The following is a 24562-nucleotide window of genomic DNA, read 5'->3' on the forward strand; positions in this document are numbered from 1 at the left end:
CTCTGGGAGACAGGGTGCTGTCTCAGAGCCTGAGCACAGGACCACCTAGCTCACTAATGTCTACATTATCTGGTAGTGGTTCTCCAAAGTTTTAGACAGCAGTCCTTCCCCATCCTACCTGAAAGATGCCAGAAACTGAACCTGGGATCTTTTGAATGGAAAGCACGCAGTCTACCACTACCCTTAGCCCTTCCCTTGTACAGAAATGCTTTGAGACTTCCTGACCCCTCCCCACTTTAGACTTTCAAAGTCAACAATAATCCAGGGGTAGCATAAAATGAAATAGTTGTGCTGATTCAAAGATTTCTGCTTGTGCAATGGAACTTTTCCCCTTCTCCCCGTGTACTCCCGCACCCTCCTCAAATCTGGGGAAAACCTTAAAACAGATTTAAGGGGCACATGGGGAGAGGACAAGGAGGGGAAGTTCCATTGTGCAGCTGCAAGCCCTTGCACTAGTGGAACTACTTTGATGGATATTTCCCCAGAACTGTAGTCAAGTAGACCCCAACAGTTCACCCACAAAATTTCACTGGAGAGTGAAGTTACAGGGAAGTGACGCTAGAGTTTGGAAGCTGCAATAAAATAGAGAACCTAGGCAAAGACTTAGATTCCTGAGGAAAAGGAAGGTAGGTGTGTGTGCACATATGCAGGTCACCGGTAGGCAGTGATGAACCATTTGTGTGCCTATCTTTACAAAGACAATGCCAAGCCTTCCAAAGCTCCCTTCCTTTGTGCCAAGCAAAAATACCTAGGAAATAATTGCTAGATATCATGCAGTTTGAGAAATTGGTCTTTTCTCATTATGAGAATAATGCAAGGTGTTTTGAAAAGTGATCTCTTCCCACCCCCACCTCAATTTAACCAACACCAAACATCACCTTTAGATCCACAAGTTCTCTTCCAAGACTGCAAACTTTCCACTGAAATGTTGCAAGCCAGTGTTTTTGCCATGTATTGTATACGCTGCAAGCATTTCCATATCAAAGGAACATTACTATTAGGGTTTTTTTACATCAGTTAGAAGCACATTTGGTTTGCTACAACAACCAGCACAGCTAACTTTCACCTGAAGAGCCCTGCTTCTTGACAATGTGCTTAAGCAAGTTTGGAAAATAAATGTTCATTCTCATGCTGACATTTGATCATGCTGGCCTGTTCAGTAGTTTATTAACCACAAAATAAAATATTTAAGAAAGGATATATTTTTATCTGTTTTCACATGTTCTAAAGATCACCTATAATTCAAAACTTATTTTTCAACAGTTCATTAAAGGGATGAAAGCATCAACTGAAAAACATACAGCACTCTAAAGTCAAGAGATCAAAGTTACCTCTCACAAGAAAATGTTTTTTAATTAAAAACCTGTTAACAACATGGAAATGGAAACTAATACAATCAAAAGCTATTTTAGAATACATTTTAAATCCTTTTCTTTCAAGTTATCATTATCAACATTCTGTTTAATAAAATATTTGCAACTTACCCAGCCTTGCCAGATAGGTGGATGCGATTAAACACTTGCCAAGAGATTCTTCTCGCTTATATGGAATAGACCAATGATCTGTTAATACTCTGCTCTCCAGTTCATACAGATTAGTTGTAGGAAACTCAATACCTTCTCCACAGCAGTTCCCATTTTCATCATTTTTCTGTTGAGAGAACAGCTATAAATGAAGAAGGCCCATTTAACCATTCTAGCTACTGGCCATTATAAAAAGACACTATGCCAGATCCCCACTGGAAAACCTGACATTCCAACTACAAAGCAACTTCCATGCAATAGAAATTCAACTTCTTAACTCAGAAGATGAAGCCTATTTGCTTTCCTTTCTTCCCACCATTTCAATACCTAGCAGGAAAACAAGAGAATGCCAGAAAAACAGGGAGGGCTGATGCTGAATTTAGCCCTGTGATATATATGCACAGTGGTGAGATAGATGTACTATATTGACTATGTTTTCCTAGATTACTGAATCAAAAGTCTGGAAATGACATGAAGGACATTAGCCCAATCCTTCACAAATCAAAATGAAATCACTGAAATAATAAAATTAATAGATATAGAATACAACTTCTGACAATCACATGATAGATCCCAATGGCTAGAGATATACAAGACAATATTGTAAACAATGAGGGAGCAATTGTCCACTGATCTGGTCATTAATGAAAGTTGAAAAATGCAAATGGACTGCCTTCAAGTTGATCCCGACTTATGGTGACCTGGGTGTTCATGGTAAGCAGTATTCAGAGGGGATATGGAATGATCTCCCAGATGAAGTTTGCCTGGCGCAAACACTGTTATCTTTTCGGCGCCAGATAAACACTTTCCTTTTCTCCCAGGCATTCTAACAGCATGTGTTGAGCTCTGACCCTAGGTCTTTTACCTGGTTTATCTGTGCTTCATGGTTTTAAACTTTGTACGGTTTTTAAAATTGTATATTTTTTTTAATGTTCACTGTTTTTAATTTTTGTAAACCGCCCAGAGAGCTGTGGCTATGGGGTGGTATATAAATGTAATAAATAAATAAATAAATATTACCATTGCCTCCCTCTGAGGCTAGTCCTCCCCAGCTGGCCAGGGCCTGCTCAGCTTGGCACAGCTGCACAAGCCAGCCCCTTCCTTATCCGCAACTGCCAGCTGGGGGGCAACTGGGCTCCTTGGGACTATGCAGCTTGCCCACAGCTGCACAGGCGGCAGGGCATGTAACCCCTGAACCACTCACTGTGGGGTGATCTTTAGCTGGCCCTTGACACCCAGGAGACAAAAGAGAGGATTTGAACTTACAGACTCTGGACTCCCAGCCAGGCTCTCCTCCCCACTCAGTTCTGGTTTAATTCGTTCTAACACCCAATTATTTGTCTTTTTTGCAGTCCATGGTATCTGCAAAACTCTCCTCCAACACCACATTTCAAATGAGTTGATTCTTCTCTTATCCACTTTTTTCACTGTTCAACTTTCACATCTATTTATAGGGAGCAGGAATGCCATGGTCTGAATGATCCTGACTTTGGTGTTCAATGATACATGTTTGCATTGGAGGATCTTTTCTAGTTCTCTCATAGCTGCCCTCCCCAGTCCTAGCCTTCTTCTGATTTCCTGACTATTGTCTCCATTTTGGTTTAAAAAAAAGCATGCAGGAAGACCACAGCAGCATCACGTTGAAAAGCTATTCGATCTATCCACTGGGTGAAGGGCTTTTCCCACTCTGAAAGGCTTAAGGCTATCACAGCAAGATAGGGATAAGGCAACTATATCCAACCAAACTATATTGATCTATTTGGTCTTGAACTTATGTTACTCTTTATATCTAGAAGAAGTTGATCTTACCCAGATTTGCCCACCTGGATACTCGGTGCAACACCAGCACAGGCTGCAGGGATGGGCGGGGAGGGGAGAGTTTGCTGTGGTCTACAGAACTTCCATCTCTGTCACCAGGAAACCACTCTGTCTTGGAGATGGCTGTGAGGGCCTGCACCTAGTGTTGGCCCAAGGAGACACTAAAGTAGGGTTGCTGCTGGTGTACTGTCCACCCTGCTGCCCAGCAGCTTCTCTGACCGAGCTGGCGGAGGAACACCTCTGCTATGGTATTGGAGGAGCCCAGAACAATAGTCCTGGGTGATTTCAATGTCCATGCTGAGGACACTGTTCTGGCTCAGGACTTCATGGCCTCCATGATGACCATGGGGCTGTCTCAAGTTGTCACTGGCCCGACGCATAAGGCAGGGCACGCCGTCAACTTGGTTTTTGCTGCAGATGGAGGAAGGGGTGACCTGGAGATTGGGGGGTAGATGTCACCCCACTGTCATTGTCAGACCACTTCCTAGTGAAGTTTAGACTTACGGCTCCAGTTCTTCACTGTAGGGATGGTGGACAGATTAAGATGGTCCACCCTCAGAGACCAGTGGAATCCATAGGATTCCTGAATGCCCTGGGGGATTTCCCAATAGATAGAGCAGGTGACCCTGTTGAAGCCCTTGTCATGCTGTGAAACAACAAGGCACGTTGGACTATTAACACAGTTGCCCCGAGAGCCCTCTCCGTCATTGTGGACTCCAGTTTGCACCTTGGCACACCAGTGAACTAAGGGCAATGAAACAGGCTGGACAATGGCTAGAGTGCAAGTGGGGAAAGATGTGCTGTGAGGCTTATCAGGCATGAGTAAAACATCATAACCGTGCCTACTCTGTGGTGGTGAGGGCAACAAAGAAGGCCCACTTCTCTGCCACCATCGCTTCTCAAGTAACCCTCCAGTGGAGCTTTTTCATATTGTCTGGGGTCTGTTGACACCAACTCCAGGAAATGGAGTTTTAGACATAGTGGAGGCCCACTGTGAATTGTTTGTAAGGCACTTTGAGGGTAAAGTTGCTCGCCTCCGTAGCAATCTTGATGCCCCATCTACATCTACTGTAGTCCCCAGTGTCCAGTGCAACTTCTTGGGATCAGTTTCAGTTGATGCTGACTGATGACGTTGACAAGGTGCTTGCGATGATTCAGCCAGCAATGTGTCTTTGCCCTTCTTGGCTTATTAAAGCTTGCTGAGGGGGTTTGGCCAAGTGGATTCAGGGTGTGGTCAACTCGTCATTGCGGGAGGGAGTGGTTCCAGCCTCTCTGAAAGAGGCAGTGATCTGACTGCTCTGAAAAAAGCCCACCCTGGACCTACTGGTTTGTGACAATTATTGCCCAGTCGCAAATACTCCCTTTATAGGGAAGGTGATTGAGAGGGTTGTGGTGTAGAAATTACAAGTACTCTTGGATGACACAGATTATCTTGACCCATTCCAGTCTGGATTCAGGCCTGTTTATGGGACTGAATCGGCCTTGGTCGCCCTGATGGATGACCTTTATCGGGAGAAGGACAGGGGCAGTGTAACCCTGTTATTCTTACATGATCCCTTGGCAGCCTTTGATACCATTGACTATCCTTCTGGGCCAATGTGGTGAGATGGGTATTGGAGGCTGTCAGGACGACAGAGGCACTGTTTTACAGTGATTTGGATCCAATCTCCAGGGTCGTTTTCAGATAATAGCATGGGGTGATTGTCTTTTGGCCCCCTGGCAGTTGTGCTGTGGAGTGCTGCAGAGTATCATCTTGCTCCTGATGCTGTTTAACATCTATATGAAGCCCTTGGAAGTGGTCATCAGGAGTGACCTTGGGGTGAGGTGATGACACTCAGCTGTATTTTTGTGTAACATCTGAATCGGGAGAGGCTGTGCAAGCCCTGGACCACTGCTTGCACTCAGTGGTGAGCTGGATGAGGGCCAATAAACTGGGTCTGAATCCTAGCAAGATGGAAGTGTGGTGGGTTGGTGGTTCCTGAGTCTGGATAATTGGTGAGTTGCCTGCTTTGTATGGGATCACAATCCCTCTGAAAGAGCAGGTCCGTAGTCTGGGGGTGCTCCTGGATCCATCTTTGTTGCTAGAGGCCCAGGTGATTTCAATAGCTAAGAGTACCTTTTACCAGCTTCGGCTGGTAACAAAGCTGCAGCTGTTTCTTGACCGGGATAACCTGACCACTGTTGTCCATGCACTGGTAACCTCCAGGCTGGATTACTGTAATGTATTTTATGTGGGGCTGCCCTTGAGGTTGGTCCGGAAGCTGCAGCTGGTGCAAAATGCAGTGGCACAACTGCTCACTGGGGTAGGGTATCGCCAACATGTCACCCCGCTGTTGAAAGAATTGTATTGGCTGCCCATTAGACACCAGGCTAAGTTCAAGGTTCTGGTTTTGGTGTACAAAGCCCTATACAGCTTGGGATCAGGATACCTGAAACTATGTCTTATCCCTTATATATCCAGTTGATCACTGTGCTCTGCAGGTGAGGGCCTCCTGCAGATACCATCTTATCAGGAGGTCTGTTCTGCACAACACAGCAAGTGGAGCTTTAGTGTAGTGGCACTTACCCTTTGGAATTCCTTCTCCTTAAATATTAGACAGGCACCATCTCTGTTATCTTTTTGGTGCCTACTGAAGACCTTCCTCTTTCAGCAAGCCTTTTTAAGTAGAGACCTTATCCCAGTCCATGTTGGAATTACTTAAAGATGTTTTAAAACTTTTTTTAAAAAAAATGTTTTTAAAGATGTTTTGTTTTAATGTATTTTAAAATCTGTTTTTATGATGTTTTAGAGTACTTTTAGTGTTTTTGTTTGCCTCCCTGGGCTCCTACTGGGAGGAAGGGTGGGATATAAATTAAATAAATAACCAAGTAATCACTACTGCAATCGATAAGGAAACTGAGTACACCATAACCACAATACATGGTTTGTTTTGGAATCTTTACAGGTATCTATTTTTTTCTTCAGACTGCTGCAAGAGTGCCTTGTGTAGGTTCAGGAAACCAATCTACTATACCGTAGTTACTTTTTAGTTAAGCTTTCACCTTCTGAGCAGAGGATTTGGGAATGCACAGATTTACAAGCTCAGGTGGACTCTCGTAAGTGGAAACACAGGCAGTTAACAGAAAGAACAAAACAGTATCCCACTTATACCCAACTAATGTAGCCTGTAACATAGAACTGCATACTCTTTCAGCTTGTTTCTAGTATGTCCAATAAGGTCATTTTTGCCACTTTTTCACCAGTTTTACTTCCCATGGAGTCATTCCAACAAGTACCAAAACACACAACCCACACTGCATTTTGTAAGTCCCTACTCTGCTCCCTCCCCCAACACCATTTAAATTTGCCCATTCCTGTCTAGGAAAAGAGCAGGCCTGGCAATTCAAACCATTTGTTACAATACATGAAGGGAGGCTTTAACCATTTTTTCTTGCAGATAAAAAGTGTGAGCACCCTAAGGTCTAAAGGCATTCAATACCGCTCAAAGCAATGCAGCCTATGAAGTCCTTCACCAAGATGGGTGGTAAGCGCTGACCATTGTTCAGCTTGAGATTTAGCCTTTTCAAAAAGTGCCAACAGGATGCAAATTAGTGCCAAGCATGGATCCAACAATACAACTCTCATGGGCGCACAGCTACCAGAAAAAGGACCAAGCCATGATTCACTGCACACTGGCTAGTCACTGAACAAGCTATTTTCAATCACTGCATGTACTTGGACACGATTCAAAAATTTGTGAGCTAGTAGTCACAGGTTGTTTTCCCAGTACCAGTCCACTGTCTCATTTATTGTTTTCTTTTCCTGGTCTGACAAGCACTCCCTCTGTATCAAAAAAACAACTGCACATTTATAAAATAATACTTCCCATCTGAGAATGCACATTAAGTACTGTAGAACAGGAAACTATTATCTAGGAAAGCAACAAAATGACAGTGCGGATATTAAATATGATCTTCCCATTGGATTGAAATACAGAAAACAAGAATAGCTTTTGAGAATGCTGAGCATTACATTAAGAATTTAAGAAGAGCCCTGCTGCATCTTCTCACAGTGGTCAATCAGACGTCTATGGGAAGTTCAGAAGCAGTTCATAAATGGCCATGACTACATCTAGTGACAGTGAATACTATACTTCAACTATGTGCTATATGAAGTTCTTCCTTTTGTCTGTCTTGTCTTCTATTATACTGCTTCATTAGACACCCCTGTATTTGAGTATTGCGAGGGAGAAAAGCTTCTCTCTGTCCACTTTCTCCATGCCATGCATAACCTTATACATCTCTATCATGTCCCCCCCCACACTCATCGTTTTTTTCTAAACCAACAAGCCCCAAATGTTGTAACCTTTCCTCAGATCCCTTGATCATTTTGGTTGTCCTTTCTCAGCTCTACAATATCCTTTTCAATGTGTGGCAACAAGAACTGTACATGGTATTCCAAGTGCAATTGCACTGTACATCTGTAGAGCAGTAATGTGATATTGAGATATTTTTCAATCCCTTTCCTAATGATCCTCAACAAGGAATTCACCTGTTTCACAGCTGCTGCACACTGGGTCAAATTTTCATTGTGTTATCCATCACAATCCCAAGATCTCATTCCTGGTCAGTGATGGCCCGCTCAGATCCTATTAATGTATATGCAATGGCAAGGGGTTCTGCCCCAATATGCATAACTTTACCCTTGCTTACACTGAACAGCAGTTTCCAGTCTAACGCCCATTCACCCAGTTTGGGTAATCTGCTTTTGTTCTTACCACCCTGAACAACTGGGGGTCATAAATGAACTCCAGCTCCCAAGCTGGCCCTTCCCTCCTCCAAATGCCACCACAGGAACTTCTGCAGAACCACCTTGCCCTGAAAAGCAGTAACAGCTTCTTTTAATCAAATATGTTCTTTTTTATTTTATTGGAACTTTTTAAAAAATCAAGGCTTATTGTTGTAATAATCTTATGTAAACCACTTTGTGAGGTCCATCTGAAAAGCGGTATGTAAATTTCTTAAATAAATAATAAACTTGGCCACCTTGCTGCTCAGCCTTTACCTCCAGATTGTTTATGAGCAAGTTACAAAACACTGATCCCACTACAGATTCTTGAAGGATATCCATCATGAGAACTGTCCATTTATTCCTACTCTCTGCTTCCTGTTTGTTAGTATTACTAATCTGTAAGAAGGCCAGTTCCCTTATTCCATGACTGCAAAGCTTACAGGAGTCTTTGGTGAGACTGTTTCAATAGCTCTTTGAAAGTCCAAGTACACAATGTATATGAGAAACTAACAGCTAAGGACAGCTAAGAATATTGTGAAGAATGAAGCAGCAAAAGCTATAAACATCTTGAAATTTTGTCCTACTCAAAGGACTTCTCTTAAAGGAGTAGAAATCACTACTCCCAAACCATTTTGTTTGTGACTTACCAGAACAACGGCTTGTTCTACCCCTTCTCAAATGTACCTTTGTATCTAATATATCGGGTATAAAAAGAGCAAGGATGGATATCTTCATATAGTGAAACCAGATGCTACATAGTCAGCATCCCTCTTAAAATATATAATCTCTCTCAGAACATGATGCAGCTGAATGCTACCCTATATCAACAGTAAGAACATAAGAAGAGCCTGCTGGATTGGGCCAATGGCCCTCCTAGTTCAGTATCCTGTTCTCACAGTGGTCAACCAGATGCCTATGGGAAGACAGCAAGCATAACCTGAGTGCAACAGCACTCTCCCCACTTGCATTTCCAGCAACAGTTATTCAGAAGGATAAGGCCTCCGACAGTGGAGACAGAACATAACTATAATGACAAGCAGTCATTAATAGCCTTATCCTTCATGAATTTGTCTAATACTCTTTTAAAGCCACACAAGTTCGTGGCTGTCATTACCTCTTACAGTGAACACCATAGTTTAACTATGCACTGTGTGAAAAAGTACTTTCTTTTCTCTGTCCTTTCATCATTGCACTTCATTGGATGTCCTTTCTCTATCCACTTTCTCCAAACCAAGGGACTAAGGGCCCTCCAGGCAGGTGTTCTATTATGGGCGTATTCTGCAACATGTTCTTGATACAATAATACAGGCATACCCACTTTAACGTTCGCAATGGGACCGGAGAGTATACTTTAAGCGAAAATAAACTTTAAGTGAAGTGATAGTCTTCACTTGTACTGCACGCAATCACCACTAGATGGCAGCGGCGTCATGCCAATAAAATGTACGTTATTGCGAAGCGCACGAACGTTAAGCGGGGTATGGGGATGTATGGAGCATGTACGTTATAGCGAGGCGACGTTAAGTGAAGCGACGTTAAGCGGGGTATGCCTGTAGTGCATTAGTGGCGTATTTGTTTGTCCCAGGATACTTCTCCAGTGCTGTCACATTATTGCTGTCTGGAGGGGCTATAGCACAACAAAAGCGGAACAAAAATAAACCAGAACATTTGTAGTATACAAAGTTATAGGATTTCAGCAGGAAGTTACAGGATATGCAGCAACTGGAAATGAAGCAGTGTGACTGCTCCAAAACATTTGCAGGTGCAAACAGCATTGAAAGCAGGATCACGTATGACCACGTGATAACATCAGAGACACACATCATGAATGTGCAATAAAAAGGATGTTTGGAGGGAGCCTAGCAGTATCATAGTAATATTTGTGTGGCTTGTTTTTCAGGACAAAAAAGTGCCTCCTAACTTGTGAAACATTGGTGATGCAAGACACTACTCTTCTATCATTGTTCTGCAACATCCGTGTTACAACAAGTCATGAGGATTCCAATTCTGAAACATGGTAGCTGCCAAAGAGGGAAAGAATCACCTCATGTTTGGGATTAACTTAAAGGACAAATATGTAGTGTGTGTGTCAGCACTACCACAGTAAAGCTACACTTGCAGTCCCAATACCCTCCCTAGGTTATGGAATCTTTTTTACCTTCATGGAAAGCTGTTGGGGGAAACACACTCTAGCAGTGGGTGGGGCTAGGCATATATATTCTCTTCTCTGCTCAGGTAACTCATACAGATCAGCCAACTAGCCAGGGGGATTATTTTCATTTCCATCACAGTGTGCTGGGAAGCAAGGTTTAATGCTTTTCTCCCCACATGCAGGAAAGGAAATGAAAATCATCTACTACTCCACAGCTGATCCGCTCTTATCACCTGGGGGAGAGGGGGCTGGAATAGGATGCTTTGTGGCCCATCCATGCACTATCTCAACCTGCTGTTGTAAGAATCACTCCTCTGGACCAGCCTATCCTATCCCACCATAGCCACTCACATTGCAACCTCCACCCTTTGCAGTGGCTATCCCAATCCAGCATTTCACTGTGTAAGAAGTAGTAAAATAGAAGCAGCCATGGCACCCCACAGATTAACACAAAGTCTTAGCACAGTATGTGCCCACATATTTGCAGTGGACATAGTCTGTTACTTGCATATAGAGAGAGAAGGATTCTTGGGTTTTAACAATGTAGCCTTGCTGAAAAGCACACTGCCAATACTACTTTCCCAGAAAAGCTGTGCTAAAACAGAGTTCAGTGGCTGCAGATGAGGCATTCAGTACTCTGATGGAATCAGCTTCTATAGCGAGGTGCTCTTCACAACTTACACATGAACCAGTTCAGAAAAAGTAACAGTGTACTGGATTTCTAGTGAGGGCAGAGGATCACAAGAGGTAGTCAACCTATCCCTGCCAGATTTCTCTCACAGCAGAACACATTGACAACCATTTGATAGAATTATTTTGCAAATATTAAGCTTATTTAGGGACCTTTAGAACATGCCATGCATCATGCATTGCCTAAACATAGTGGTGAAGTTCTTCTGAGGGCAGCTGAAACAAGAATGACCAGCTCACAATAGCAAAGAAAGCATGGTCACATCAGATGCTCTCCAAAAACATAGCAGAACCTACATCAAGTGATGGTCTATAGTTCAGTGGTAGAGTGCATACTTTTTATGCAGAAGGTCTTTGGTTCAATCCCTAGCATCTCCAGTTAAAAATATCAAGTAGCAGGCAATGGAAAAAAGATCTCTGCCTGAGACCCTGGCAATCTGCTGCCAGTCAGAGGAGACAACACTGGGTTAGATGGACAAACAGTCTGACTTGTTTAAAGGTAGCTTATTACATTCCTATACCTGTTGCAGACTGACAGTAGCCAGCTACTTTTCATAAACCAGAAATGGTATGGGTTCACAGCCTATACACTAATGTGCATTGGTAATATCTGAAATTTAGGAATTAACTGTATGTCTGGAAACTTAAGGACACTGGTAGCTCTTCATGTTAAAGGCAACCCACAAGGGTGGTAAACCAAAGGGACCACAATCGGTAGTGACTGGACAGTAGATGAAGACAGTAACCATAAGGACAATGATGTGCATGACTACCCTGTTGTAGTGCTCAGGCACAACCCTGTTAGGAGTAACTTCAGAGATCAATTACAATACTTGTTGCAAGGAATGTAAAGTAAGAAAAGTTTGTGCATCTGTATTCTCTCTTTTACAAAGGCTTCTTTAAAACACAATTCTCTAGCAAGGCTCTCTGGAGAAAAAATTCTGGTTACCAAGTACAAGAATGAGCTTGAAAAGCTTTGCCCTTTTATGCACTAATTCAGTGAAAGACGGTCAATTCAATGCTTCAGATAAGATGGCCAAAATGGAGCTGTGGGCATATTTGAACAAACCTGGAGTTCAGAAGTTTAATAAGGACGTCATTGCTGGCAGTTTGCAGGATCAGACAGAGGAACCTATGCCCAGGCCCTGTTTTTTGCCCTAACTGTCCAAGCATCTTTTCAGAGAAACTATTTACCACAGCCCAGTCAAGTTGAGAACTTGCTCATCAGAATCCAATTCTGAAGAGCACCCAAAGGTCTTCTACAAAGAGGCCAATATTTCCAATGTCATAAAACTATGTTCATACCAATAATTACAAAACATTTTAACATGTTTTCAATCACATTTTGAAAAGATAGCTTTCCTCAATACAAAGTGTGCAACAACAAATGTACAATCCAGTACTTTAGACTGAAGGCCTTAACAAGTTCCTCAAGTGCTGCAATCTGCCCTCATGCCTGGTGCAGAATTTGCTTCCAATCCACCTCCTCTCTTCCCCCCCTCCTGGGCAGCTGATCTATGTGACAAAAACCCCACAGTTAGCTATGGATAATTGAATGACCCACCTATAATTCAATAATTGTACATAAAAATTTGCTACTGCTATGTAAAATAAATTGTCTGTTGGATTATGTGTCATGTGTTTAGGTGTGATTGGGCTATAACATCGCAGGTCACATATAATTCCTGCATAAGCTAATGGTGTGAGCCCACCATGGCACTCCTTTAACACCATTACACTGGCAACAATCATTAACATAACACCATGATATTCTTCATATTCATTAAGGTCAAGTGAACAATGAAGAACATGCTTTACATGAGTTCAGTTATAAAGTCTGGGATACAGAGATCATGTTTTCAGTAACATATTACTTGCTTGGGAGCATGCCCCAGTTTGAACGCACTTGCAAACACACAGCTACGCATCCTAAGTATGGTGCTGCAACCGATTCCTTCAGAGGACAAACTAGTGAAGCTTGCCAATACTGATCTTACAGACTTCCCTGAGAGCATCTGGGCTTATGTGGCCTGGCAATGCCTCCCTCTGTTAACCTAAAACATAGGGGAATCTTTGACCAGGAAGGGAGATTCTATAAGTGATGTCTCCTGCACTCTTCCTAGACTAGAGAGGTCCTACTGCAAGATAATGGTATTGCCATTGAGCCACATTGCCATCCATAGGTCCACATATTTTGGTGAGCACTTTTGTAGACTCTTGTGAAATACTGAAGTGTAGAGTTCCAATGGATTTCTTGGGGAAAAGACTTCCAAAGATGTGGTGCCACCCCCAAGTCCCTGGTACCTATTTTTGATGGCAGTCCAGACAGCAGGGTTCTCAAGGCTGAATTTATGTTATAGGTATGCTCATAAGAGTGCAGGCAGTCCTTCAAACAACCTGGACCCAAATCATTATGGGGTTTAAATGTTCAAACCAATGGCATTTTGAACTGAGCTTAGACGAAATAGCTAACAAACGTAACTGATAACAGAATTGGTGCTATACAGACAGACTTCTTTGTCCCTCCAAACAACCCAGCAGCTGGATTCTGCACAAACTGGAGCTTCCAAACTATCTTCAAATGTAACCCTACGTAGATAGAATTACAACAGTCTAGTCCGGAAATAAACAGTGTGTGCATGACTGTAGCAATCATCCCAGAAGGAAACCAGGGAAGTACCCAAGTCAGCAAAGTGACAAGTGCATGCATTTGATATTCTGACTTTGCAAATTATGAGAAAAGTGTGAAAGGGGGGGTAGTTCTGCCCTACAAGTTATGCTTATGTCTATGGATGTACTTCTTGTTGCCTGCATTTCAAATGCAGCTGTAGGTCTATTTCTTGCTTTTAAGTAGAAGCCAAGAAAACACAACAAAGCAATTCATTTTCTACCGTAAAGCTTTCATCAAACATTAAACTACAAATTGTCTATTTCTTTTTTAGTTCATCTTTTTAAATTCATGCAGGATTATATAAAGCTGTGGGTACTTTAGCAGCTCTCTTCAGCATCATTTATTTTTCCCATTCAGAAGGGAAAAATGGTAATCACCACTGTCATATCCTATGGGGTATAGAAGTTTGTACATTCACATAGATAACACATTCATAATTTATATCCTATAATACCAGCCAATTACATCATGTGAATACAGAGTGAAACAAGGATGATTCCCATAGCAGGTACAATGAATGCTAATTTTTAATTCTGTCAGGCACTAGCATTCAGATCAGGATGCTGCCAAAGGCAGAGCATATGATAATACTTACAAATGTTGTATCCACAGGACAAATGATCTGAAACAAATGTGTCTATTAAATGAGTCACACAATAATCCAGAGTGAGGTATAGATCTACTTTTATTTAAAATTTTACAGCTTATTTCCTAGAATGTAGATCTTTTCCTCCCTCTTACATTTGACAATGTTGAATTTGAAAAATTCTTCTAGCCATTTGTGGATATTGAGCTAAGGAAAGCAAGCAATACATGCAAAAACTAGTTGAAAGAGTTGACACGAAATGAGGAACTCTTAGAAACTGAACATATTTATATTCCTCAGACCTCCTCCCCTCCCAAGCTTTTGGTAACAAGTAAGTTGTTTCCAAATAAAAGTTATAAAGATAAAGATCCTCCCAGGATTTTTCTTGTAAGAGACTACTGTTCTTATCCAAAAACGTTCAAAAAACTTTTGCTAGAATTAACATCTGCCACAGGCAGTTTTTGTTTAGCTTCAGCTTTTCCTTCAGCACTTTACTTCCTTAATAAGCAGCTGTCATTGAATAGAACTTCTGACTGGGAAGATGACCAGAAAATGTCTTTACTGAAGTTATCTGAAAGACTCTTCCTGCCCAGCTGAGCTGCTGTTTGTTCCATGCACAAATGGCCTCCCACATCCTTCAATGATAAAACATTTCTATCAGATCAAGTGTTAATCTTCACTTAGAGGTTGCTTCAGTAAACTGAGTACTATTTCACAAGGGATTTGGAAACCCTTTAAAGAAAGGTGCTGAAGACTACAAAGGCTAGGGAGAAAGTTAAATAGGCAACGTCCAGAAATATCTCCCATTCAAGAAATAAAAGTGTTGAAAGCTGGAAGAATACAGAGATGCTAGATTCAGAAACCCAGGAACCCAATGACACCAATGACACTATCTAAACATCTTTTAATTCCTAAATGTTTTATACACAAATTTCACATGGATGCCATATTGTACAGTTTACCAAAAAAAAAAAAGTATTGGGTGCTTCAGTCTCACACTTACAGGGGTATTAAAATTGTTTGAGTGCTTCCCAATGAGCTACAGCCCTGAAATTTGGTACACAGATGTTAGACTTTCATCATCACAGAAGATGTCACATCACTGAATGAGCCATGCACAGAAAAAAAAAAAAAATCTAAGCTACCTAAATACCATATACATGATTTTTAAAGATATCACCTGAAAATCTGTGCAGTATATAGTTATTCCATATAATAACTGGTCAAACTTTTTAAGCTAACTTCTTTGTGTTTGAGGATGTAGCACTAAGCTATGCAAAGCAAACACAGACAACTACCAACTTCAAGCCATGTAACACTCTATAACTGAAAGTGATTTATTTATACTTGATAGAGAGAACTGTACAGTCACTTTTAAGCAAACATTTGCCCTTATTTTCCTATCACAAAAAAACCCACATCTGAGGTAACCAATCAAAATATATTAGGACATTCAAATTAGTAGCATCTTTCTTATTCATAAAATATCTAATGCAAGAGCTAATTGATTTTTTTATTCATTATATGGTCTTGGATATTTATGTTAAAACTAAAGATGCCACTGAGGCTTTGGGGGTTTAAGTCCAAAAACGAGTTTGAGGGGCTTAGTAATGTTTGCCTCATATAAGAGGTGAGCATTACATGCTCCCTATTTATACAGCCACAAGAGTGGCTGTATACTATAGTCAGCGGGGATTTTTCACATTCCGCAATGTTAAATGGAAAATATCCCCCATGCCATTCTGAGGCTTCCCATAAGCTCATTTCAAAACAAAACCTTACAGAACTTATAGTCCTGAACTCAGAAACGCTTGCTTAACAACCCTGTCAATTTTCATGGCGATACACAAAACAGTCAGAGAGAATTGAGAGTTCAAAGTCTAAAAAGAGAGAAAAAAACTCAGAGCCCTTTTGGACTTTTTTCTGCCGGAGTTCTCATAATCTGTTGAAATTCATTAAAAATCAGCCATGTTCACAGAGTACCTGTAATCCTAATACTGACCTTGCCCCATACTCTGACCTTCATCTACTGCAGTTTAAAAGTTAAAAAAATGCCTGGTTGATTTTTAATTAATTTAAGAAATTTTGGCTGGAAGCCTATTATAACGCGGGGCATGCTCAGTAAGGACCAACTGTCAGTGTTCTAAAAGCCTCACAGCTGCTGGGCTTGGCTAATCAGAGGGCCACACCCACACCAGACTTGATTTCACTTGAGACAGTCATGGCTTCCCTCAAAGAACCCTGGGAAGTGTAGTTTGTGAAGGGTGCTGACAAGAGACTCCTATTCCCGAGACAATGGTTTAACAGTCAGCCACTCTGATTAAAGGTCTGTGAGAGAAACAGGGTGTCTTCAAGCAACTCTCAGCACCCTTCACTAACTACACTTCCCAGGATTCTTTGAGAGAAGCCATGATTGGCTTTGAGCCATGGCTTTGAGAGAAGCCATGATAAATTGTTTTAAATTGATTTTAAAAGATGTGTTTTTAAATTTGTATATTTGTTTTTAATGTTTTTAGTTATTGTAAACCGCCCAGAGAGCTTCGGCTATGGGGCGGTATATAAATACACTAAATAAATAGATAAATAAATAATGATTGTCCAAAGTGTAATAGAGGCCTGGTGTGGATGTGGCCAGGGACAGCTTTCTTTTAAATTTGGGTGGGAGGTAGTGTTGCCAGGTTCAGGGCCTGAGACTGATCCTGTATCTTTAGGAGAAGAGAAAGTCAGCCAAGTGCCGGTGTTTTTGCAACATTGTAATGGGAAAAACCACAAGGTAGAATTGTCCCTTCCCCCTGCCCAACTGTGAAAGATACAGAAGATGTCTTGGTTGGCAGGCCCAGCCTGGCCAGTTTTACCTATCCTAATCATGATTGCACAGGAGTATATCTGTCAACGCAATAATCATACAAATGATCAGACCTGCCTTTTCCCTCCTTCCCCTTTCCTCTCCCTTTCTCCTCCCCTCTTCCTTCTTCCGCCTCCCCTGCCCACTCCATCCCTCCCCCCCGGTCAGTTTTACCTATCTTAAGCATGATTGCACGGGAGTTAATCCCACTGAACTCAATAAACATGCAAACGACCACATCTGTCCTTCTTCTCCCCTCCCCCTCCTCCCTTCCCCATCCCCTGTGGTCAGTTTCACCTATCCTAAGCATGATTGCCGTGTGTGTAAATCCCACTTAACTCAATAAGCATGCAAATCATCAATCCATTCTCAGCAAACTTGCAGAGGATCCCATTTCTTACCTCCCGGATTAAAAAGCAGGGAAATTCATTAATAGGCAAAAAAGCTTGCGGTTTAAGAACGTACCTATAGCCCACAGATATTTCTACCAAACTTTAAAAAGCAGGGAAACTGGGCAGCTATAGTGAATGCACCAGGGGAGCAGGAGACCTGAACTCCTCTCTGAGATATTGTACCGCCCTATAAAGTTGTCAAAATGCAAACACAATTTGGGTTGGTCTTTCACAGTCCAATCCACTTGCTGTGTAGCTTGGAAGAATTTGGTAACATGTGACTCTGAGCATATGGTGAGTGGTGGCAACACCTGTAATCAGCCCAAATAATAGAAAGAAGATATGTCCTGTGCTGATCTTGTTTTAGCCAGAAGGAAGCAACATTATTAAAACAGTTGATATAGTTGAGATGGTCACTTTAAATATGTCTGATTTACTTTGCAATTTTAGTGAAGTTTTCTATAGGAAATCATTTTCTTTTGCTTTTGTTTCTATGAATATGCAACACTTTGTACAGCAACACTTTGCAAAATTTATACTAAAAAACTCCAAACATAATTGTGGAATAATAGCACTGACTTCTGCAAAATAGTCTCCAGTGGACCTCAGAAGTGTCTCAATTTGCACAAGATAAAACAGTGGGAGGTGAAATATATTCTAGCAAAATTCTAGGTGTGCTCTATGTTTTTAATTGATCGTGAACACCTTTCCTTAAATAAAGTGGTTTAAACATAGCAGGCTGAAAACATGCATCCTCTTTTTTCCAACAACTAGAGTCATTGCTAAAGTAGGAGCATATTGTAATCAGTCTGATTTTACATTAAACTGCAGTTTCAGGTCCAACTGTTAATGCACCCAAAATAGAAATAGACCATAACCTTCAGTTTGATACAAAAAAGGCTATCTTCACCATCATATGACATTGACCAATAAAAAGGCTTTGAAATTAATAAAAATAAATTTGACACAGATTTCTAGGATGAATAATGAGGGAAATAAAATTTTCTAGTTTAGATTATCTGTAGAAACAATAGTAACACAGGAAAGAAGAAAAGTAAGAAGAACACCAACAAACATACAAAAATACAATTCTCCATCTTTGGAGATGGCAGGTGTTGCCACCACTCACCATATGCTCAGAGGCACATGTTATCAAACCGCAAGGTTTTTTGCCTATTAATGAATTCTTCTGCAGCTCAGGTTAAGTCAAGCCAGAAAGGCCTTTCCATCTTACAACTGGCTTTGAAGGGCTAACTTTAGTAACACTACTCCTGGGATGCTCAAGGGACCCTTTTGCCCCCAAATCCACCTGCATGGTAAACTTTGTCCCCTTCCCATCTCAGTTTTCCCAAGAGTGAACAGCCCCCAAGCTGTGCTAATTTCTATGCCAATGTATGCCACTAGGGGAGGGGGAGGAAAGAGAAGAGAAACTCACTCAACTCTAGTTAAAACACCAAAGTTCTTCACTTTCAAATTAGGATAACATCTTCCCATCTCACAGGATTCTGAAGACAGGTATTTAAAAAAAATCTCCTTAGCAGTCTAAAACCACTATATCTTAAATAGTGAATTGGTCAACAAGCATTAATAAAGTGTTTCAGATTTTATTGTGAATGACACACTGCTCTTAAAAGATATAAAGCCTCCATGAGCATAGTTCATCACAGTAATTGTACATTCATAAATACACAAAAAACATGATTTGGGTGGGACATACATTACAATAAAGTGATCTGCTACTCTCAAGTCTTCACATCCAATATGGAAAGACTTGAAATATAAGAATATTAATGTTATAGAAGCTCATCTGTGGAGGATAAGTGTGCCGTGCACAAATGCAAGTTCTGGAATCTAAGTTGAAAGAACAAATACTCTTGCTACATTGTTGCCAGTAAATAAAAGTAGTCCTAGTGTTGTTTTAGGCTTTAATACTGGGACTGCACAACTGGTGAACAAGGCCAGGAACAAATAGGGCCAAAACATTTAGGTATCTGTTATGTTTTCCCAAGAAGGGTAAAAAGCAGCTTCAGGACATGACACTTAAGATTAGAAAGAGACACAGGAGGAAAAAGTCAATACACTTTCCCAGTACCACTGTTCTGATCCAGTTCTGGGACTCTTGTGAAAGCTTTTTTAAGCTGATCCAATCACAAATGTCCTATGCAGTTTGGCCCTTACATCACACACCAAAATGTAGGTAGGCAAGTATTTGCTAGTTATATAGTACTAACCACTGGTGCTTATAACAACTGTGGCTCTACAGTAAATGACAACTGAAAAACAGAGTAGGGAAAGAATGAAAGTTATATCTATGGTGGCAATAGCAAGTGTCTCGAGATCAAAGCTAGACTTCTGGATTTGTTGTGCAAGCTGTTTGCTGGTTCTGAACATAATTAAAACTCCCAACTTAATAAGAGAACACAGCCACAGATTTCTATGTTTAGTGACATTTTAGATAATGATTCTCTTGCCAGCACGCTAGTTAAGAGAATTAGGAACAAGGCAAGGCAAGAGCTCATACCCAGAAAGAAGACCTGCTCGTAGTCATAGTAGGCAGCACTACAGTAGACAGGCCCAAGACCTGTACACCATGCATCAATTTCTGTCTGTCTCCAATATACAAATCAGTTTTTTCAAAACTGAAAGTTTTAAAATTTTTCTATTAAAAGGCTCATCTAGTAGCATTATTTCTAGACTACCAAGAAGGGAATATTATATGAACATAAGTAGTATTTGTTTGAAGAATTTTTAACTCACTATTCAGATTCCTCCCCCCCCAAAAGGCTCCCAGAGTGAATTGCAAAAATCAGTAGTAAGACCATCTCTGACCTCAGACTTACAATTTAAAAGGCATGACTCAAAAGGAGAGGGGACTTGAGGGGAGGAGGAAAAAAGAAACAGACACTTTTTCTTAGTTACAAAATACAAATAGAAATAAATAGAAATCTATACATGAATGTTATCTAATATGTATCGGAGCCTTAAATGAGTTGGTACTAGTAGCATGCATTGTAAACCTGAGAATAAGTTACCGCTCTTTCAGTTTATGCTGAACGGGAGTAAGCTCATATTAGTGTTCTACAATGTCCAAGCAGGTTGCTTCCTCTGCAACCTGCATCCACTGATGGCTTGGATGATATTCAGAGGCACTCCAAGTGTCAATCCTCAGCAGCACCAGAAAAAAAGGCCTTGCTGCCTTTCCTGCAGGAAAGAATGACAGGAGACTGCTGGCTTTGACCAATATTTGGTAGAGTATCCTCCAAGGAACCCTCCACCCCCTTTCCTGCAGACAAGAGCAGCAGAGAGCATGCTGGTTTGGGCTGACACTCAGCAGAGGTGCTGGGGCTGACTCCACCAAGGAGCAGCCAACTCTTAGCTCCCTTTCCTGCCCCAGAACCAATCCAATAGCCTTTTATCAGCTTAGGTTGGTGGCTCAGCTGTTATCTTATCTGGATAAGAATACCCTAGCTTATGTTGTCTACACACTGGTAACTTTTAGGTTAAATTACTGCAATGCATTATACATGGGGCTTCCTTTGCAGAAACTTGCAGAATTCAGCAACCAGTTTGTTGACTGAGTAGGAGGTCTGGTCCTAGATTGGCTGCCAATTAGTTTCAATTCAAAGTGCTGGTTTTGACCTATTAAAACTTATGCATTTCAGGACCCAAATACCTTAGGGACTACCTCTTCCCATAGAAATCAATCCAGACCCTACATTCATCATCTGAAGCCCTTCTTTGTGTGCCCCTTCTGAGAGAGGTGCAGAGAGTGACAATATGAGAACGTGCCTTCTCAGTGGTGGTTCCCCAACTGTGGAATGCTCTTCCAGGTGCACCTGGCACCATCATTATTAACTTTTAGGCACCAGGCAAAGATGTTCCTGTTCACCCATGCATTTGGCTCTTAACTGAGGTCGCAGAGTATGATACCAAGCCTGTATTGGTATTCATATTTCAGTAGGGATAGGATTTGCCCTTTTTATGTTATTTCAGGATGAGCACTTTTGGCTCATAATGTTCTCTTATCTTTTTAATGTATTTTAAATTTTGTATCATGTATGCTTTTATAATTGTAAGTTGCTTTGAGACATTTTTATAGTAAACGATGAGTAAATGCAATAAACAACAATAATAGTAATAATAAAAAATAATTCAACGAAGACCGTTCATTTAATTATACTGCAATATAGTCAGAAGCAGTATACCTGGTGGAGAGGAGCGACAATGCTAGATTCTTGGCAGTGGGGTATCTGCAGCTGACTGGGAGGGAGAAGAGCAAGACAGAAGGGGCTGTGTGGGTACGCTGGCACCTATTGGGCAAACTGCTACAGAGTATAATTCAACATCCCTGATCCAAACACTAAGCTCTTGTGGAAGGGCATGCAAAAGATCCTAGGTTCGATCCCTAGCATCTCCTGGAAAGTCTTGGAGAATCACCACACCCAAATCCACAGTACTGCAAGCCGTGTTATAGCGAGGTCCTACTGTGTTAATTTCTCCATCAATTAAGCAAATCTTTCAACGGAATTGACAAAAATATTCAGAAACACTGAGTATTCAAGTATGCCACTGCAGTCTGAATAGTGCTGTCAAACATCTTGACTCATGAAGAACAGGAAACATGATTTTATATACAGTTATTTTAAAATTACAAATAACATACAATTCCTTATGCCCTCTATCCTTGCCAACAGTGATGGGATTTAGACATATTTGGAGAAAAAAGTTACTAGCTTTATAACCTTAAACATCCTGGGACAAGAGTATTTCAAAAGTCTCCTCTCCCCAGTTGAACATATCCAAGAACTTTGTTCTACCTCTGACACTCTTCTCTGGGTCACTCCAACATCAGAAGCATAGCAGGAAGATACCAGAGATATGATCTTTTCAGATACGCTGCCTAAGATTTGGAATAGCCTCCCAAGATAAGCGCACCTGGGCCCATCACTATCACTGTTAGACAAGCATTACAACTAGTTCTAGTGACTAAGAATGTGACTGCTACTTTTTAAAACTTTTTCTAATTTCAGCTTCTAGATTATGTTCATTTCACTGCTTTGTTGTTTACTTGCAAGCTATTTTTTTTTAAAAAAGAAAGAAAACAAAGCCAGGATCGAATTGCTAAAATCAAAAACTGCATGGGTGCACAAATAATTATTTGGTTAAATCAGGCTGCAATCCTACACACACCTGTGTGCAAGTTCCACTGAAAACAATGAGGCCTACATCTGAGTTGACATGTAAAGTATTAGAACAAACATCAAGTAATAAAAGAATGAGTCTGCACATGCAAATAACAGACTCATAACCCTTCACCACTACAACCTAGTCACGACAGCAATTTTTTTTCTAAGCTTGAGGCTACATTCTTGTTCTGGTGTCAAACCAGGACACACACATGAGGTTAGCAATCAATCTGAGTTTGATTCATGGAGAAGTCATCTGACAGCTCTTAAAACAAGACACTCAGGAAAACCTGTTCGTTCTAATTGGAGAGAAGGGAACTCAAGTCTGCAACAGTACTTAAGACCCACGGAGTGTGAAAAGGGCCTCTTCATGGCAATAAGCCTAGTAACGTATGGGAACGGGGTAGAAACCGTTTTCAACAGAAGATTGAAAACACTGAGTGACCATGCAGGAAGAGGAAATGCATAAGCCCTAAGCCTCCACTTGTGGTACCCCATAAGCTCTCCGTGACGAAGGCGGTATTTTACAGCAATCCTCAAGTTTTTCTGCAAGTCGAGTCAGCGGCAAAGGTCACGCCGAACCCCTCCCCCCGGGGGCTGGTTTTCGAAGTTGAGATCCAGCTAATAGATGAAAGTAGAAAGTGAAAAGGAGGCAGGCAAGTAACCACCCACCCCTTCCTTTCGCTCTCTTCACCTCCCCTCTGCCGCCCAGAGACCGTTACCTCGTTCTCCACCACCTCATGGTAAGCAGGGGGCGGGTCGAAGCCGGTGCTGCCGCTGCCGCCGCTGCCGTTACCACCTCCTCCACCACCACCGGTGCCGTCGCCGTCCCCTCCGCCGCGGGATCCACCGCTCTGCTGAGGGGGGGCTGGTCCGCTGCTACCACCGCTGCCACTTCCACCTCCTCCTTGGCCGCCGCCGCTGTCCATGGGCTCATAGTGCAGGCCGGGCCGCTCGTTGGTGAGCAGCGCCACAGCCTCGTTGATGTCGTTCTTGGCCAAGCGGAGGGCCCTACGGATGGCAGCCGCGTCCGAAAAGCCCATGCACAGCAGCGTGGTCATGTGCTGCTGCTCCTCCTCACTCTCCATGGCGTCCCACTCAGGTCGAGTTCAAGCGCTGTTCCCGCTAGAGTTGCTATTGCCGCCACCCGCTCTGCGCGCCGCCATGTTGACGGGAGCCTCCTCCTTCCTTTCACGGCTGCCTAAGGGCAGAAAAACACCAAGCCCCACACCCACCCGGAAGCGGCTCACTGAAGCCCGGATACTAGTGGAAAAGAGGCGCCGTGATCACGTGCTAAGGGAGGGGAGGCAAGGCCGCGGACAGAACATGAATGAGGAGGAGGGAACTCCAGACGCGGTAGATGTTGGAATCCTACAAACGCCACTTTAAGCGAATATACTACTGTGCATGTATACGCCGAAATGGCAACATAGCAAATAACAATTTCGGATTATTAACAGTGCCCACTGTTGTAGTGATCTGCCTCATATTTATTTAGTTGCTGTTGTTGTTTTGTAGACTTCAACGTCATCGTTCCAGAGAAAAGCTTTTTAAATAAAAGGATATCATAGAATCGTAGAGTTAGAAGGGGCCTATAAGACCATCGAGTCTAACCCCCTGCTCAATGCAGGAATCCAAATTAAAGCATACCTGACAGGTGGCTGTCCACCTGTCTCTTGAATGCCTCTGGTGTTGGTGTTCCCTAGGAAATTGGTTCCATTGTTGCACCACTCTAACAGTCAAGAAGTTTTCCCTGATGTTCAGTAGAAATTAGGCTTCTTGAAAATTGAGCCCATTATTCTGTGTCCTGCACGCAGGGATGATCAAGAAGACATCCTGGCCCTCGTCTGTGTGGCAACTTTTCAAGTACTTGAACTGTGTGTGTTATGTGCCTTCAAGTTGATTATGACTTATAGAGACCCTATGAA

The 24562-nt window shown here is 41.9% G+C and overlaps 1 protein-coding gene across 1 annotated transcript in view; it reads right to left on the minus strand.

Moving 5' to 3' along the window:
• The window catches only part of USP24 (ubiquitin specific peptidase 24), a 141093-nt gene extending 117219 nt beyond the window's left edge, over positions 1-23874 (minus strand). Inside the window, exons 1-2 of the mRNA XM_061633148.1 lie at positions 23357-23874; positions 1485-1650 (exon numbers count right to left, since the gene is read on the minus strand). Of these exons, the coding sequence (XP_061489132.1) occupies positions 1485-1650; positions 23357-23722 (532 nt within the window). The 5' untranslated portion in view covers positions 23723-23874. The remainder of the gene's footprint in view (positions 1-1484; positions 1651-23356) is intronic.
• Between the last annotated feature and the right edge of the window lie 688 nt (positions 23875-24562).

This window comes from Rhineura floridana, chromosome 6 (genome assembly GCF_030035675.1).
Source record: "Rhineura floridana isolate rRhiFlo1 chromosome 6, rRhiFlo1.hap2, whole genome shotgun sequence".
NCBI classification, from domain to species: Eukaryota; Metazoa; Chordata; class Lepidosauria; order Squamata; family Rhineuridae; genus Rhineura; species Rhineura floridana.